The following is a 19421-nucleotide window of genomic DNA, read 5'->3' as shown; positions in this document are numbered from 1 at the left end:
TTAATCAAAGTTTGTAAAATACTTTGAGATCTACAGATGAAATTATTATTAAGAGGGGAGGCAGCATGGCCCAAACTACATCAGGAAACCTGGGCTCTGCTCCCATCCGTTTCAAAGACACGCTTGTGGGAGACCCTGAGCAAGTCGCTTTGGGCCTGATTTCAAGGACTTCTGGGCACTTAGAACTCCAAATGAAGTCAACCAGAGCTTCAGGTACTCACTGCCTTTGTAAAAAAACCAGATGCTCTGTGTCTGAGCTTCCCCCACTAAAGTAGCACGGCGCCCACACACCGCAATTATTACGCAAAAAAACCAGGGACACCTGTCCGACTCCTAATTTAGGCCGCCCCCTCTCACTGGGATGCCGCATCCAGCCTTCAAGGTTGGAGAGGCCCAAGCGCCTGTGTTCCAGGAGCACCTGAAAGTGAAACAAAAACTGCCTAGTGCTGCAGGGGGTCACAGGGACGCGCTGGGGGCTGCCATGTGACAGTCTCTTTGCAGCAGCACTTGCTGCTGCTCTCCCCGCCTGCGGCTGAGCGCCCTCCCCCGAGGCACACGGCCCCTCCCCACAGCCTCAGGCCCGGTTTCCCCTTCCCCGGCCGCTGACGTCCCTCGAATAGCAGCACAAGGCGGGTGATTGTGATTCTGGCGAACGGTTCGGAGCCTCCTGCAGGCGCCGCGGCCACTCCGGCGCCTCTTGATCCCGGTGCCGCTGGCCCACGCGCCGCCTGCCAACAAGCGTTTTGCCCAGGGCTGGGCCACTTTGTAGCCGGAGGCCCGGAGACCTTTCCCTGGTTGCGGGCCCCGCATCTCGCTTGACCCCACCGCCCCCGGGGGACGCAGGGAGAGACTGAGCCCTTTCCCTACCTGCAGCCGTCCCCAGTGTCCCGGGCGCGGGCAGGGAGAATGGCCCCGCTCGCTGCCCCTTCGCCCTGGGCGCTGCTGCTGCTGCTGCTCCTGCTGCCGCCGCCGCCCTTCTCCGTGGCCTCCAAGCTGAACATCCCCAAAGTGCTGCTGCCCTTCACCCGGAGCACCAGGATCAACTTCACCCTGGAAGCCAGCGAGGGCTGCTACCGCTGGTGAGTGAGCGCGGGGGCAGCCCGCCCGGGCGCCCCTCTGCTCTGGGGCTGCCCGTGGCGCAGGTGTGGCGCGGGCGGCCCTGGCAAGAGCCGGCCCGGAGCAGCACGTGGGGCGGGGAGCCCGGGCTGCAGCCGCACGAGGGGCCGGGCAGCCTGCGGCCTCGTCCCTTTGTCTGCAGCCGCCCGCCTGGCTCTGGCCGGGCATCCCCGGGAGAGGCGGCCGCGCTCTGCAGCCATTAACGCGGCTGCCGGTGGCTTCCCGCGGCCCCTGAGAGCTGCCGAGCCTGTCAGGCAGCTGCTGGGAGCCTGGGCCCGAGAGCGTCGCGCCGCTGCACCTTGCGCTGCAGCACGCCCAGGGCGGGTCAGACCTGGGCCCTGCGTGCTGCCCGGGCTGAGAGGAGCGGGCGGGTCCTTGGGGAGGCTGGGCTGGGCTGGGGCTGGGGCTGAGCGTGGTGTGAAATCTCAGCTTCGTGCACTGCCCTAAGGCTGGGCCCGAAGAGCCGCAGATACCAGCTCTGTGCCACGCGTGTTTGCACAGGGCCCAGGCCACGCTGCCCAGGTGCCCCGGTTCAGGTGGGAGAAGGCTGAGAAATCCTGGTGTATTGTAGGCAAGGCCTCGCCCTGCTTACAGTGTAGTAAATGGATGTGAGGGGTACGGGGTGCAATAAAAATAAGTGGGTGCAATGCAGGATAGGGGGAGGAAGAACTAAGAAAAGGGGTTGCTTGTATGCACCCTTCGATGGCACCATTGACATTTTCATATGTAAAAGCTACATCAGATATGCTTGCAAAGCAACCAGTAGTGATTTTTTTCTGGTAATTTGAAAGTGTTCAGTAGCTTTTGGCGGTGAATGATACCTTTTTTTTTTTTAAAGCATGCATTAATTATATTCATATTTTAACTTGGCACTTTATTACTTAGTAGTGGGAATCCAATATATGCATTGCCTAGCTCATCCAAGGATAGCACATACGGTACATATTTTGGGAACACCAGCGATTCTCCCATCCTGTGAACACTGGGCACTCACCTGCTTTTGGGAAAATCCATAAGGGCCTGATCCTATGTAGTCTGAAAAACAAATCTCATAATTTTCTACCATCTGCATGAAAAATTCCACACCCACCCATCACCAGATCCACAGAGGAAGTTAGGAGTTTAAATAGCTTTGTGGATCTACATGCTTAATTCTGGGCAAGGAAAAAAGCCAAGGAAGTATTTGCATATCTGGCTGGATGAGGAATTTTTAGGTACAGAGGAATACATACTCACACTCTGCATGTGAGGTGGCTTTGTACCTATCACCAACTCATATGTGGGCATGGTAGTAAGGGTGGAGGCGAAAGCTTAGATGTCTGTCCAAATATTGAGTCAAATTCACCCCTGGTGTTTCTTCATTAGGGATTATGCCAGAAACAAACCATGAGATGTAACAGCTAACCCCTTTCTCAATCCCTCCATCAAAAAATGTAAAAATTAGGCAATACTCACTGTCATGGCCGATTTAGACAATATGCTGAGTATGTAGCCTCAGGAGAGACTGGATCAAAGAGGAACACTGGGTCAGGTTGTTCTAAAAGGTAAAAGATGCACCGTGTGAATAATTGTACTGGTCTCTGGTCAAGACATCAGAGTAAGGATAGAGGATATAATCAAACACTGCATGGGCATCCTTCTTCTTGCTGACTCCAACCCAGTCAAATGGAGAATAGACATTTCTACTATGGGAAGCCTGCTTGCTCACACGAAGCAACACAGAAGTTAGCTGATAGGTTGGATACGTTGAACTCAGTGGGACTGCTTGCTGAGTAAAGGAACACATACATGCAAGTGCTTGCAGATTCAGAGCTATAGTGTTTCATAATGATGCTAATATCTTCATGCTAAACAATGTGTAAGTAACACCTCTGATTTGCAGTAGCAGTGAATGTGAGGTGTACAGCTAAAGAAATGTTGATATTCCAAGTCTGTTCATGATTACATCTGCGCTTGTGCCACTTACGCGTTTGTAGCAGATTTTTGTTGTTAAATTTGTGTTTGGAAACCATTAAAACTCATCCTAGTGGAATATATTTTTCCTTTGTATCAATGAATTTAAGCTGTCACTCTGACTTTTATGTACTTGTATATTTGCCTTGATATTAAATATTTGAGAGGCTGGTCATAAACCTTTAATATGGCTACTTACAAGTTTGAGTCCCACTTCTCCCCTAGTCAGGAAGAACAGTAATCAGAGTTGCAGCAAAAGTTTATTTTAATCCTAAACTGCATGTGTAGAAAAGAAAGAGGAAGCAAGTTATTAGGTACAACCGTTTTTAAATTAAAACAATAGTTCGCTGTTTGCTATGGAGCTGGTTAGTGATTGCAAATGTATTCTACAGATATTTTCTTACCATATTTCTTTAAAAGTGGCTGGAGTCTGTGCAGAATCATTTTACCAGTCAGTTTGGCTCATAAAAAGAAAAAAAGTCACGAATTAGGGATGTAAAATATTAAACAGTTAACCAGTAAGCATTAGTTTTACCGTTAACCCACCCTAACCACTAACCCCCAGCTATGCCAACGGGAGCAGCCCCGGGCTGGCCCACCCCACCGGAGCAGCCCCAGACCCTCTCCCTTTAATCAGTTAACCAGTTAAATGATATTATTTTAATTGTTTAAACGGTTAACTTTTACAATGATATTTACATATCTGTCACAGATGTATCACAGTGGTACTGGGTTTGCATAGGCAATATATCTTCATTATTCCTAGTAAATATGTGAAAAATAGTAGCGAACATTCTCTCTCTCTCTCTCTCTCTCTCTCTCTCTCTCATATTGATTAGTTTATAGGAAAAAATAATGATCAACTTTCTCTGCACCAGCCATCCATTCAGAATGTCAGTTTCTCTATTCTGCATGATTAAAAGCTTGCAGTGCTAGTTAACATTAATTAAGAGATGTGTGAATCAGATATTGATCACAATGGAATTGTACCCTTAGGCAGTATGGCCTAGTGTATAGGACACTGGACTGGACTTGGTAAAACCTGGGTTCTGGTCCCAGCCCTCCCACTGGCATTCTGGATGACCTTGGGCAAGTCATGTCACCGCTCTATGCCTCAGTTTCCTCAGCTGGAAAAGGGGGTTAATGATGCTGATCTCATTTTGTACGGCACTTTGAGATCTACTAACGAAAAGCACTGTATAAGAGCTAGGTTTTATTATTATTTGAAGGAGACAGGCCCAAGATCTGGCATCAATTTAGACTTACTAAGGTGTGCCCTCATTTTCAGCCTTCATGATATAAATCTATCTGCAGAGCAACAGGCAGGATGTGGGTGACAGTCTATGTATATCCATAAAACCTTTTGGAGGAAGTAGCAGCTCTCTGTGAGGGGCTGAATATAAGTGATGAAGATGATTTAGCAAAACTGAAAATGTCTAGTTAATTGCATTGATTAATCCTTCTTTCCTGTCTCGCAACCACCTGCCAAAAAGCCAGTCTTTAACTAGAATGCACTAGGAGGAGACCTAATATGAGGGCAGATTGTTGCACATCTGCTTATTACCAGGTTCTTCTCTGAAGCATCTGGTTCTGCCCATTGTGAGAGACAGAAAACTGGACTGGATGGACCTGGGTTCTGATCCAGTCTGACAATTCTTATGTTTAACTCCCCCTTTGCTTCTGCCCAAACCTTTCCATAAATATGCTGGTTGGAATTGAATATGCAAGAAAAAACAAAGGATCAGAATTACAAGATACAGGCACACGTATCTGAAAGGAGGATTGAGATTGTACAATGTGGAACAGTGCTACCAGATGTCAAAGGTAGCATAGTATAAATATTTAGGGCATTGCATCATTTTCTTCATTTCTACTCTGTGAAGATACAAAAAGCAGATAAGGGTAGTATTTGAATTTCTCCTCTTTCTAGAAGAGAAGATACTTGCATAGGCTAGGAATGCATTCTAGATTATCAAATAGGTTATGGGAAATGGTTCTCTTCTGTGATGGTGAGGAGGTGTGAGAAGTCTTGTCTAGTTACTTTTTTCTTGTGCTTGTAAAGTTCCCTGGGATTTCTCTTTCCACATCTTCAGATCTCCTGCATCAGGAGGACTTTCCTTCTGACATACGAGTTCTGGATGGGGATTCCTCCAAAGCTTCTTGTTGTTCTAGGAAACGGAACATGGGAGAGAGGACATAATGCATTCTGCTTCCTTCCTCTGCTCATAATGATTGCAAGCTCTACTTCTGTAGCACTTCCTATCCAGGGAGTGGGGGGACTGATTTAAGTCTCAAGTTCTGGTACTTCTGTGGTAGAATAAATACAATTAGATTAAAGCATCTACTTGTTTCTTTTCTTATTCATTCTTTTCCCAACTTTTCCATTCTCTTCTCTGAGCTCTCATCTCCAACGTCTTGCCGTTGGCCTGTGACATGGTCAAGAATTCTGCTGCAGATTTTGGGAGATTTTTTTCTTAGTTTCTGAGGAGTCTGCTCCTTTTATCTGTTGGTAAACATTCAATCTGTTGTAAACATCTGCATGGTTTTTTTTTTCTTGTGTAATTTTACATGTTGTTTGATGATAGAAATTGGAAAATGTCCAATGATACACTAATAAATTGCAGAAGTTTTACAGTATACTATGATTAAAGACCTGTTTATAGACTGTTTTTAAAAAAGGGGCCAAGGAGGGAATGAATCCTTTCTAGGATGAACCCTAACCCAGTGGCTCTCAGACTGAGGTCCATGCTAATTATCTGTTTGGGAGTGTGGTCTGGTAACACGTTGATAACTGTCCTTGCTTCTGTTTGCTAAATTTGATTAAAAGCTTATCGAAGTATTTTATATCGTTGGTTATGTTACCTGTCTATGTAAACAATTGCTGTGGTTGCCCCAGCAATGAAATGTGAATGGAAGGGGAAATTCCGCCTGAGAAAATCTCTCAAACATATTTTAGTCCACGCTATGAAAATGTTTGAGAACCCCTGAAATAGGCTACTTCTTTCATGGTTCTCTCTTTGATCCCGGATCTGCTGACAGTTATGCATGTGCATAACTTTCTTTACATACACAGTTCCACTGAGTTGAAGTTAAACACACATATCATTGTTGATAGGATTTGGGCCTTAGTTTGCAAAATGAAAGTTTGTCTTACATATGTCAGGAATTTCAAAGAAATGTTTGTTATAAGTAATAATTTAAGGGATATTTAACATGAGATTGAATATTGAGTAACTGAAGATGGTGGGAGTTCTGACACTTCTGATCAGTTGGTCTCTGCCCCTATATGTCACTTTCTAGCTGGGGGATTACTCTGCTGAAGAGTTACTCTGGTTGGAGTATAGAATTTATAATTTTTACTTTTGTTTACATCTTTGAAGATCTTGGTAGGATAACTGAGGTACCTAACGCTACATTTTCTAGTTTGACTACATTAATGTAGTTTAATAATTTATCCTACTTTTCTATTCTTTAACGTGAGGTATTTTAATACATAGAAGTGATTAACCATAACTGCAAAACGAGTTGTCTAGATGTTAATACACACATTTACTGTACTAAGTAAATTCTCCTTTGCACGTAATTATACAGAATTTCAGAACAGGGTCAATATGTACAAAATTATCTTTAATCTTAGCCTGAAAGGATACCTCTGTCAAATGAGATACATGCCAAACTTTGACCTCTGATACATGGTTTGATAGTTTGTAGCAGCTCTCCTAGAAGACATCACTGTTACATGCAAAATCCACCTACCAAACAGTTGTGTAACTCTGCTATATGGCTGTACATGATGCTTTGTGTGTGAAAAATTCAAGATAGAATGTTAGATTAAAACCAGTTCTTTGAAACACGCTCCCTTGAGGGTATAAATGTTGACCATTCGGTGCAGGGATCCTAAATTGCAGATCTAAATAGATTTATTGGTTAATTGTTCAAAGTTAAATGTAGTCTTTCATATCAACCCTATGTAAATTGGTCTTTTGATGATGTCTTATCACAATCAATGGCTCTCTTTTTTTGAAGAACACCTTATCAATGCTCCTAGTACGGTATTCCCAAGCATGGGGTGGGATCTGAGTTACTACAGTGAATTCTTTCCAGGGTGTCTGGCTGGTGAGTCTTGCCCACATGCTCAGGGTTTAGCTGATTGCCCTATTTGGGGTCAGGAAGGAATTTTTCCCCAGGGCAGATTGGCAGAGGCCCTGGGGGTTTTTTTTCCCCCTTCCTCTGTAGCATGGGGCATGGGTCACTTGCTGGAGGGTTCTCTGCACCTTGAAGTCTTTAAACCATGATTTGAGGACTGCAGTGGCTCAGACATAGGATAGGGGTTTGTTACAGGAGTGAGTGGGTGAGATTCTGTGGCCTGTGTTGTTCAGGAGGTCGGACTAGACAATCATAATGGTCCCTTCTGACCTTAAAGTGTATGAAAATCAAACCCCAAATATTCATGATTTGGCTTTTTTAAATTGTGGATTCTTTTTATTTGCCATCTGTCTTCTAAGCATTTGGGTTGATCTTTTCAAGCTTTTCTCTGAAACCAGAAATGCTAGAAACTTACCATTGATATGCATTTTTTTAAAGATGAAAGCTCAGATTCTCACATAATTAAATGACTGCTAGAGCTGGGGTTTCAAGAAAAGCACAAAATATTAGGAGTCCCATAAGAAAATTATGAGAGATGACAAAACTACAAGTGTAGCTTTAAATATACTTCTGACTTTTCAAGATTCCAGTGCTTTCTTGCGGTGTAACTGTTGCTGTAGCAGCAAAGAATAATTTTTGTAAATTAAGTTTTGATCTAGATTTGTGATGGGTCTAGGTATAAACATCATATACAATATTGGTAACCTTTTGCAAAACACAGTACCTACAGAGAAATGAAGACAAAACTTAATTTAAAAAATGTTCCAAATTTATGGTTACTTCCTAATCATACCAGGGGGAAGGGAAGCATTCAGAAGCAGTGATTTTAAAATAGCAGCACTTGCTGGCTGAACTCTGTACCACACAATTGCAAAACCTCCTTACATTGTAAATTATTGTGTGGAATTTATATTTAAGTCCACATGTGGCATATAAATATGCTAACATTCTTGGAACATACTCATTTCTGCATCTGTTTTGTAGAAATGGCATACATCACAACAAGGACTTCTACAAAGTTGACTGGTAATGAAGTATTGCTGTCTTAAGACAGATGACGGGTCTGATCCAGTGCCCACTAGAGATGGTGGAAAGTTTCTGTTCACTTCAGTGGGAGTCAAATTGGGTCCTAAAGACTTAGAAGAAGATTGTTTTAATAATGCTGAAATAATAACACAGAATTGAAAACTTATCCAGACACCCCCCTATGTAGAAATAGACTAAAATTGTTAGCTGATGTCTGATACAAAAGATGGGCTACATCCTGATGGAAGCCCAGTTACTGGAGTTTTACCTAGGTACTGTCACTGGGCTCTGAGTAGGGTTCATTCTTTCTCTGCCCCTTACCCTGATTCCAAATAGTTGCAGTAAAATTGACCAGAGTCTTGTTCATACTCTTAGAAAAGAACACTAGGAGAATTATTATTACTATTATTCCCTAAATAGAAAGCTTAAATGACTTCAGTAGGCGTTGAAGGCACTCTGCACCTTTCAGGTTCATGCCCTTTTTTGTGTCAGGGTCCGTCATTTGTTCTTGAAGCACGTTCATATCTCTGCTGCTGTAGAAATAACAATCTTTTACAATTTTTGTCCATGATAAGAAAAAGAAATGTAGAATGAACATATGATGCATTTAAAAATTGTAAATTAAATACAATGGATGGGTCACTAGAGCATTAAATTAAAGGAATGAGCAGGGCTGGCCAAATTAATTATACCTCCAGTTGAGCTTTGTGCTGTTCAGTGCACATCTGACAAGATAAACATGCTCACTACATGGTTAACTTGGACATGCTTGTATGTACAGTGCAACCTACCTTCTCTCCAATCGCTGATGAGAAGGGTAAGAAATAATAGTGTATCAAGTGTCGGTCCCAAGACAAGAACCCAGGTGTCTTGGTTCCAATTCCACAGTCAGTCTCTAACTCCCTAAGCTAAACTGCCTTCCAGCAAAGTCACTGAATCTGTTATCCCAATTGAAAAATGTGGGTGATAATAATTTATACTTTTCACTTGCATGGTGCTTTTACATCCCTACATCTCAAATCACTTAACAAAAATGGATAGAAACCATTATCCCCATTTTATAGTTCACCTTACTGAGTATAGAAGATTAAAGCAATTTGTGTGAGAGTCTCCATGGTCTAGCAGATACGATATGGGTCTACCACCTCAGGGCAGTGCTCTCTTCCAAAAACAGTTTTACATATTTTCTTCAAGCTTTGCAGAAACCTTTGCTTTTTTGAGTAATCTGGCAATTTTCAGGGCAAACTAATTTTCCAGGCCAAAATTATAGGGAACAAAAAGAGCACTTTCTACTGTAGTTGGTTGCATGCTTTACTATGGAGAGTTTATTGCAGGGGTTGACAACCTTTGGCACGCGGCCCATCAAGGTAATCCGCAGGCTGGACGCGAGACATTTTGTATAAGTTGACCGTCCGCAGGCATGGTCTCCCGCAGCTCCCAGTGGCCGCGATTCATCATTCCCGGCCAGTGGGAGCTGCGGGAAGCGGCGGGCCACAGGGATGTGCTGTCCGTCTCTTCCCGCAGCTCCCATTGGCCGGGAACGGCGAACCACAGCCACTGGGAGCTGCGGAGGGCCATGCCTGCGGATAACGATGATGGGTTGCGTGCCAAAGGTTGCCGACCCCTGGTTTATTGCTTCTCCATATAAGGTGTGTATACCCTTTTAAAGGTGTAGGAAGGATGTAACTCATTCACCACCTTACATAGGCCTGGTTGTACCCTGTGAGAAGAATGGATGGTTGTCTGTGGCAGTAAGATGTCCCGTGATTCTTTATTATAGGATTGCTGTAACGAACATAGATTTACTAATGTGTCTAGAGCAATAAAATCCTGGATTCAGTGCCGCTGTTGCAGTAATTACCCTGCAAAATTTGTTTTCTTGTTCCATATTGCAGGGTGTTCCAGGTTTTGGTATTATACATATATCTCACTGTTTGTACTGAGACCACACAGCACATATGCAGAGGTTTAAAATAATATATTTTTAAAAAGCATTAAACACAAAAACAGTCCAGTCAGAACAGCCAAAGATTACTATTTGCTTTTGTATTTTAGAGGTCTGCCAATCTCACTCCTCATCTTCTTTCTCCCTCCCACCCCAGAAGGTTGTGCCTGGAACAGCCCTACCTTTGTTCTCCATTGGGGAACCTTGCAAGGGCCACTGATTGTCCTTCTGCTTGCTTTGTTGATCAGGACGCTCTGGTTACTTTCCTTCCTTGTTCCTCCCCCACTGCCCCTTCAATCACTATGCCCACCTTCCTTGCAAGACCTTTGCAGGGTGAAAGCTATAAATTCTCCTCTGGATTGGAGGGGTTAATTTTTCCCACCTCTTGGCAAACTTGTTTACTTGAAGTGAAGGTTTGAATGTGAAGGAGCCTTCTTCTGAATCAGTGATTTTGGAGGTGTGGGGGGGAGGGGAATGGGGAAAAAGAGAATCACCACAATGGCTGGCATCGCACCAAGCTGAGCAGCCATGCAATGTTCTCAGACTTGAGTGCTCCCAAGTTACAGTAGCACGAGTTCTCTCCAGGGATGCAGCCATACCTTGATTCTCCTTTTGATGATTTATACAGTCAAACCTTAATCTGTTTTGATTGCATTCTAATATTTGGATTATCTAGTGATTTAAAAAATATATTAACTAGAGCAGATGGCTAACATGCCTGTAGCCTTTCTGTCTGTACTCACTTTAGCTTGTTGCATGAACTTTTCAGCAGTTATAATAAAATACTTTTTGGCCACCTGTCCATGGCAGTTACTTCTGTTATCTTTCCCTTTTTTTAAATTCCAGCCAGTATTTCCAATTTGGTTGGATCAAAAACTGTTTCTTTGTGGAAAATTAACAAATTTCCTTTACCGTGAATAGGTTGCTATCCATAACTGCTTGGGAATGGGCTTATCTATTTTAGAATTTGTAAAGTTGCCTGGGAAATCTATGAGACCAGCAGCTGCAGCAGAGAAATGCCACTTTTTCAGAACAGCAATGTGATGGTTATTGTAAAGCTTTTCTGAACACCAGGAAAGGTTCAATAGTATCTAGATAAAGTTAGGCTAACAACAGCAGGGGCGGAGGGAAGTTTTGTGAAGAATCTCTGGGTGTCTGGCTGTGCGAGAACCTGGCTATTCATGTGTTTAACAAACCTACCATCCCTGTACTCTGCCTCCATTGAATATAGATTTAATGACAAACTGGGATCCTGTTCTAATGCACAACCATCGCATACACTTTATTTATACATTTATGTAATAGCTACATACACAAACCTCAAAACCATAATTATTCATTTCAGTTTTAGGTCAAGACAAGAGGAGGAAGGGTCCAAAATATCAGTTCAGTGAACTTACAAGGAAGCAATATATCAAATAATTGCCTGCATTTAGGAGTTGCATGATGTTAATTTTGCTAATCACAATCCCAAATGTTTAGGAGGATGATTTTAATTCAGCAGCTAAAATTCTGAAACAAAACCCATTATGCTTTGGGGAATGTACATCTTGTTTGGTTATATTCTACCTAGTAAAGATAGAAGCAGAACAATCCACCAAATTAAATCATATTTTAGTTAGAGCAATGTACTGTAATACTCAGTGAAGGCCAAATCATGTGGGACTTACTGAGATTAAAACCCCATGGTAGGTTTTGCCTCAGAAAAAAATGAATGATAAAGATCTTTTGGATTTAACAATGTGATAGATTTGATTTCAATTAGCATTCTAGGTTTGATGTTCAAAAGCAGTCACCGGTGACTTAACTCCATTCCCATTGCTGTCCATAGCTGGGCCAACCCACAGCCCTTCTGAAAACCCCACTCTGAGCAAAAGCTTCACAGCTGGCTACTCTCACTGTGTCAATCTATTGCATTTGCCTGTAAAACATAGGATGGGATGGAAATCTGTTTGATGCTCTTTTTCTCAGTACAATGAGAATTAGCCTAAGAGAGGATAGAGTAGAATAAAAAGGAGAGAGAATTGTCCTTCCCTGTAGATTTAAATACTCATGCAAATAGAGAAATTATGTTCCATCGTGAGGAGGACAAGGCTGTGCTTCAGCTTGAACATCTTACGAGTCCCTGGGAATCTATTTGGAACCATAATTTGCTGATACAGATAAAATTGCTTCTGTGTTATTTTGGCTGCTGTGTAGTCAGTTTGGTATATAAACAGTAAATTGTGTCCTGAGAATCACTGAATATAGCACCAAACATATTGTTCAGTCAAGTCTCATCAAACTGTTGAAAGGCTTTACATGCCAGTTGATGGTACTGTTTCCATCTGGCTACATGTCTATAAATGTTTCTAAGTCAAGTCCTGAAACATTAGATGAGCTGATAATTATTTATCTTCAGAGAGACTTATTTTTTTGCTAATTAAGTATTCTGTGGTACTTAAATTGTGCAGTCTGAACTTATCTATAAGTTGATGCAAGCATAGTCACCAAATTAATGCTAAAATGATGGAGAAAGAAGTATGTTTGCCAACACTTTTAAATGGATTATTAATAGCATTAAATATGGTTAGATATATTCACCCATGATACCCACTTATTTTGCTCCTCTACCATGGCAGAGAGTTGTATATTATTCCTGTAATTTTGCAGTATTTGTATAGGGATAGATTTAGGGCCCAATCGACACTGATGCGAGTTTTGTTACTGACAGCAATGGGGACAAAATTGGATCTGTAAAGCCTAAAACTTCGTAAGTTGAACATAATGGGGTAGAAAGTACTGAAGTCAATGGGAGTGCTGTGCAGTCACCTGACAGTAGAATTTGGCCCAAACTGTAGGAGTAAAACAAATGTTGGGACATAAATTACATATTTCTTTTGTTTTGCCCTCCCTCTTTGCTATTCTGCTTCTTCCCACCAGCACCACCCAAGCATTGTTTTTACTGCTAGACACTATTAGCAGTTTTAGTATGTAATTCAAGAAGTCCTACCAGATACATGTTGGTAGAATGTAATGTTGAAATATTAGTAGCTCTTCTAGTATCTAATTACTGGCATGCTGTCCCAGGAATTAAAAACACGGCAGTAGTTAGGCTGTAGAATAAATTGTGGAGGTATGTGTTGCTTTCTGAAATAGTGAATTGTTTACTGTCTATATCACAAGACTACAATTAGCTCTGTGGAGGGAAGAGCATAACAGAGTACAAGACACTACTGTACCAACATTTATTCAGTTAATGTCTTATTCATCCAACCTATAATTATTACACCCTATTTATGGGCAAGTATAGATGGGATTCTTATTAGTGAATACTAATGTATAATAAAAACATTTTCTCTATTAGGACTTGACTTTCACAGTTTTAAGTACATAAGCTTAATTGTTTTCTGTTTATTTTCAGACTTAGACAATTTGTCAGTTCTTAAACTGCCCATAAATAACTGCTGATAGCTGTTCATTTGTTGTGGTTTGGGGGGGGTGGGTGGTTTGTTTTTTTGTTTTTGAATAGGCCAAATCCTGGTACTTGTTTCAGAAATATCCGTGACAGTTGCACCCCATTCTTTAAACCTAGTCCTTACTTGGGCAAAACATCTGTTGGAGGCATATTCATTAATACATTGACTTCAGTGGTGGTCATTTTGCCTAAGGACAGCAGGGTTTGACCAACAGATATGCAAAACCCTATAAATCCCCGCAAATCTGTATTTTCATGTGCAATTCATATAATTGCAAACCAAGTACTTGTGTACTTCACAGATCCAGTACTTTACTCATACCTTTAGATTGTAAGCTGCTTGAAGCCTTTTTGTCATGTGTTCAGTGCCTGCTATGGTGGAACTCTGGTCTGAGGTGCAACTCAGTACAAACTGTGCACAATGGTTACATGTCCATTTCTACAGTTACACATGTTGTATAGTTTTGAAAATGTATTTGTAAACCTAATTGGTCCTGAAACTGATCTGTTGTTACATATTTCATTTGAGGAGCCCAACTGTAAGAATTACAGTCTCTTGAACTTCCATTGATCCTGCTTGGAGTTGATAGTGTTCAGTACATTGTAAGGCTGAGTTCAATATTAAGATGGTGATTTTTGTTGTTTAATGTTGCAATGGGATGAATAATCATTTATTCTGATTAATAGAACAAAGGTGGTTGTGTGTTCTCCTTGACTGGGTAGCTAACCGAAAGAAAACTGCAAGTGCTGCAAAATGCAATATGGTGGTAATGTGTTTATAATAGGTGTTAATTAATCACAAAGAAAGGGGCTATTTTCTTGATTTGGTTAATATTAAATGTGTGCAAGCCTCCGCTTTGGAGAGAGTTGATGAAAATCAAAACATTTCTGTTTCATGTGATTTCCCATAGATCATTGCTTTGTGAAACTTTTCTAAAAATTGCCATTATTTGGAAATAATTCCAAAAATAAGGTCAGTTCTTCGGCTGGTATAAATCAGTGTAGCTTTGCTGTTTCCACCAGGTGTGACTCTCATCCATAGTTTTGATTATTGTTTTTTATTTTTTAAGAAAACCCAATAGCCAATCAACTGCGCTTTCATCATCACCATGAAGTAGCCTTAGAGAAATCCAGAATGGTTCTAGCTGTGACTCCACCCCCAACCCCGCTTCCATTCAGGCCCTTACAACATTTAAGAAATTAAAAATGTGGGCCTCAGGCCTGCAGTGAATTCAACGTGGACCCAGGGGCTTGCTCATGCAGAACTCACTACAGGATTGGGGTCTTGCTTTTTAAAGAAACACAATTTTGAGCAAAAATGGGATTGGTCAAATAATTTATAATGGTTCAAACGGCTGTGTAGATTTAAATAGCACCAAATAGTATTACATAAGCTTCTAAATCTAAACTGTATTGCATACATTAACTAGACATTATATCACACTTTAATGTCTTAATTAGAAAAATGTTACTCATCACTTTTACTATTAATGGGCTCTGCCATAGCAAATCTATGGATAATTGTAACATTTTGTAATTGGAAAAAACCTGAGTCATCATCCATACCTTTGCCATGGAAGATGCCAATTATGATTGCAAGTGATGAATAGCATGTATCTTATGACTGGTTTCAGAATGTAGCCATGTTAGTCTGTATCAGCAAAAAGAACAAGGAGTACTTGTGGCACCTTAGAGACTAACAAATTTATTTGGGCATAAGCTTTTGTGGGCTAAAACGTACTTCATCACAGCACTGTAATTGGATAGACTTAATCTTAGGTTGCACTTCATGTTCACATTTTTTATCTTGCTTCTAAGTTGTTAAAGCACAAGAGGAGGGATTTTTTGGCTTAGTAAATGCATAGGATTTTTTTTTTAAGCAAAATGACTAGCATAAGCTGGGGTTCTTATGCTGCAGTAAGGGGTATGTGTGTTAATCAGTAGAAGCAGTAGGCTTAAGGCCTATTTTTTCCCAGAAGTGCTGACCAGCCTCAACCCTAGTTGAAATCCCTGGTAGATGTGGGCACTCTGCATGTGGAAAAGTCAGTCCCATAGCTTGTAATATGAAGACAGAGATTTTACATATGGTAATAGTGGTGGTGGTTTAGATAAAAAGGTTACTGTTGCTTTTAAATAAGAGTCTGTGCATTTTCCATGATAGCTAGCTAACACTGCAGTAACTTTCAGTGATATTCTTGTAGGTCTTCCACAAGGCCAGAAGTTGCCAGCATAGAACCTGCAGATCAAGATGAACGCCAATGTTCACAAAAGGCTGTTGTCCAGGCACGTTCATCGCAGCCAACACGTCTGACAAGTATCATTTTTGCTGAAGATATATGTAAGTTTTCAACTTTTTTTAAAGTCACATTTTATTGTTTGGGTTAAAAAAATTGTACAATACTGCAGGTTTATGAGCCCTATGACATCTTTAAGGGATACATGCATATACACACTGTATTTGTAACAAACATCCATTCATATGTGCATTTTATTTATAAGCTTATAGGTAGAAAAGACCACATGAACCCTGTTCTGCAGAGGTCTCAAGTCAATGTGGGTAAGGCATCTGAAACCTTCAGGAGTGGGTGTAGGTGTATCTGAAACTCTCACAAATCTGGGGATTCCTAAAAGTGAATGTTTTAATTTGAATTTTACATAATTCAGTTTCAGATATTTGGGATTTGGAAAATTGGAGTTTACTTCCATGCCTTACGTCAATGCAGGGAACCGTCTGCTTTTAGTAAGAAAGATATGCAAAGTAGATGAGTTAGTAGACATTTATTTGTAACATAATCAATGTATAATAAATTGGTTATGTTATATTGCACTTTTCATCCCAAAGGAATGTAGGGTGCTTTTGTGAATGATACGTGTAGGGGGCCTTTACCCACTTCTGTCACTGAATTGTGTCCAGGGAGCTGCTATTCTGAACCAGCAACACTATACAAACATTTTCTGGAGGGGAAATAAAGCAAATTTTCTTCACTGACAATATGGTGGGCATTGTAAACCCTATATGAGGGGTGGGCAAACTACAGACGATGGGCCACATCCAGCCTGCAGGACCGTCTTGCCCGGCCCCCGAGCTCCTGGCCCGGGAGGCTAGCCCCCGGCCCCTCCCCCACAGCCTCAGCTTGTTCGCTCTGCCGCGGGCGTAATGCTCTGGGCGGTGGGGCTGTGAGCTCCTGGGCAGTGCAGCTGAAGAGCCCGGCCTGACCCAGTCTCTGTGCTGCGTCGTGGTGGCAGTGGCAGCGTGGCCCGGCTCCAGCTGGGTGGTGCAGCTGTAGTGCCGCCAGCCACCGGTGCTCCAGGCAGTGTGGTAAGGGGCAGGGAGCAGGGGGTGGTTGGATAGAGGGCAGGGGAGTTCGGGGTGCTGGTCAGAGGGCAGGGGTGTAGATAGGGGTCAGGGGGGTTGAATGAGGTCGGGCGTCCCAGGGCAGGGCAGTCAGGAAGGAGGGGGCGTTGGATGGGGCGGCAAGGGTTCCGGAGGCAGTCGGGACAGAGAGAAGGGGTGGTTGGATGGGGCCAGGGGGGTGCGTCAGGAATGAGAGAGGTGGGGAGGGTACGGGGGCAGTCACGGGACAGGGAGCTGGAGTGTGTGGATGGGGCAGGGGTCCCAGAGGCTCCGTCAGGGATCAGGGGGCACTGGATGGGGCAGGAGTCCCACGGGGGCAGATAAGAGGTGGGGGCCAGCCCACGACCCCCTCCCCTAACCGGCCCTCCATACAATTTACGAAACCCAGTGTGGCCCTCGGGCCAAAAAGTTTGCCTGCCGCTGTCCTATAGAAACACTTTTATTTTGAGCTTAAAAGGGAGGAACTACTTCTCTTGTCTTCAGGACCTAGTTTGTTTTTCAATAGCATTCAGGACCTGGATTCCATCCCCTGAATGGTAAAGCTTTGTTCTGCCCTAGTTTAGATCTGCCAGCTGGTTAAGATGTACTTCATCTTATTTGCTTAATCGTTTTGGTGGTGATCATGCTCAGTGCTACTGACTTAATGTTTTCTATTGTTTCTTTAAGTGACTGGTCAAGTGCTTCGTTGTGATGCTATAGTTGACATAATTCACGGCATCCAAATTGTGTCCACGACAAGAGAACTTTATCTTGAAGATTCACCACTGAAGCTGAAAATTCAGGCTTTGGATTCTGAAGGTCAGAGGCTTACTATTAAGATGTGAAAGTTTTAGTGAAATCGTGTGTGTGTAATGTACTCTGCTCAGACTTCACCTAGGACAGGACTGGATGTTGGAGCCCAACCCAGACAATGCATAGGAGAATTGTCCTGTTGGCACACAGATACTAACCTATTGTAATATTTGTGGTTAAGTATAAGAGGGCTGACCAAGAAATCCCAAACATCCAAATGTGCCAATTGGACACTGTTTCATATCTGACAGTTCCTGTTTAATTTTTTCTGAGTTGCCCAAGAATCAACTTTTGTATTAATGGCATTTTCAAATATCAGAATCCCAAATAAACATATTTACATGTAAAAGCTCTAATTTCAGGGAAAGGGGGCGAGAGAAACAAAAAGCCGGAGGTAATAACATTTGCACTGCTGAAATGTCACATCAATGTTTGGCTGGTCTGGTCAGGGCTGCAAGGAAGATTGAAGCAGTAGTGATACAAGTCTGTGAACTGCTCTGTAGATTCTATAGGGTTTTGTTAAGCTGAGGCAAGGAGGATGCATTTTTAAGGCAAACCTGTAAAAAGACATTTTATTTAAGGTCAAACAAGTTTAATGTGTCTTTTCTTCACACTTCTGTCCCTGTTCCAGCCACCAACTGCTGGGCTTCATATCCCTCAAACTAATATAATCTAGATTTTTTTTATAGTTGTTTCCATCATCATAGTGTCTGACCCACTGGAGTCAGTAGGAGTCTTTTCAGTGACTTCAGTGAAAGATGGATTGGGTCCATTGTATCTAAGAGAAAGAGGAAACCTCTGCTTGCCATAGCGTATGTAATAATCTGAGTGCCTTCAGGAACTTCAGACCTTGCTTCAGCAGCTAAATTCTACACACAAAACAAAAGGTTTTAAAAATACTTAGTGAATTAAGGAGGCCAGACGATTTAAACTGCAGTAGAAGCTTGATGTTTATAGTTTGGATACTAGAGGCTTAAACCACATATGTCTACTTATAAATCATAAAAGCCAGGCTCTATACTGCAAAATATCAGTAGATAGAACTGTTGAACTTCTTACTGTATTTATAATTCCAGAACCTTGGCTTGGTGTTTCTGTAGACTGTCAGACGTACTCAGCTGACAAATTTGCTTTGGGAGCCATCCAAGTTAAAGTTTGAACAGAAGCTGTGGTTTAAAACCCACAAAGAACAGTATAATCTAAATTGCTGGAACAAGATGTTCACTAGGAGCCTAAGCTTAAACTTTCAAGCTTAAAGTAATGGAAACAGTGATTGCTCAGCAGCTCTGAAAATCACTTTTTTGTAAGTGATTAACTTTAGGAACTCAACTTAAAGAATTTTGCTGGAGACTTTTAAACTGCTATGGTCTTCTCTTACAATACTTTCTACACATTCATCTCCTTTTACAAACATTGTTCCTATACTGACAGGTGACCAAGTTTTGGAACATGAGCAGAATTATTGAAGACAGTCTTTACATTTCAGAGGTGCTCTCTTGTCATTTAAGAAAACTGAATAAATGACTTTTAGACAGTAAATTATTCATTCTTTTGCATACAAGAGGAGCAAAAATAAAGGGAAAAATAAACTTGTAATTGGTGAATAGTTGAACACTGCAAAGGGCCTGTAG

The 19421-nt window shown here is 42.0% G+C and overlaps 1 protein-coding gene across 1 annotated transcript in view; it reads left to right on the top strand.

Annotated features, from left to right (window-relative positions):
• Positions 1-334: 334 nt before the first annotated feature.
• Positions 335-19421, top strand: part of NUP210 (nucleoporin 210) — a 124373-nt gene continuing 105286 nt past the window's right edge. Inside the window, exons 1-3 of the mRNA XM_039546052.1 lie at positions 335-1079; positions 15845-15981; positions 17665-17796. Of these exons, the coding sequence (XP_039401986.1) occupies positions 907-1079; positions 15845-15981; positions 17665-17796 (442 nt within the window). The 5' untranslated portion in view covers positions 335-906. The remainder of the gene's footprint in view (positions 1080-15844; positions 15982-17664; positions 17797-19421) is intronic.

This window comes from Mauremys reevesii, linkage group 7 (genome assembly GCF_016161935.1).
Source record: "Mauremys reevesii isolate NIE-2019 linkage group 7, ASM1616193v1, whole genome shotgun sequence".
Classification (NCBI taxonomy): Eukaryota; Metazoa; Chordata; order Testudines; family Geoemydidae; genus Mauremys; species Mauremys reevesii.
The sequence above is the reverse complement of the archived record's forward strand: the minus strand, read 5'-3'. Positions and strand labels throughout refer to the sequence as shown.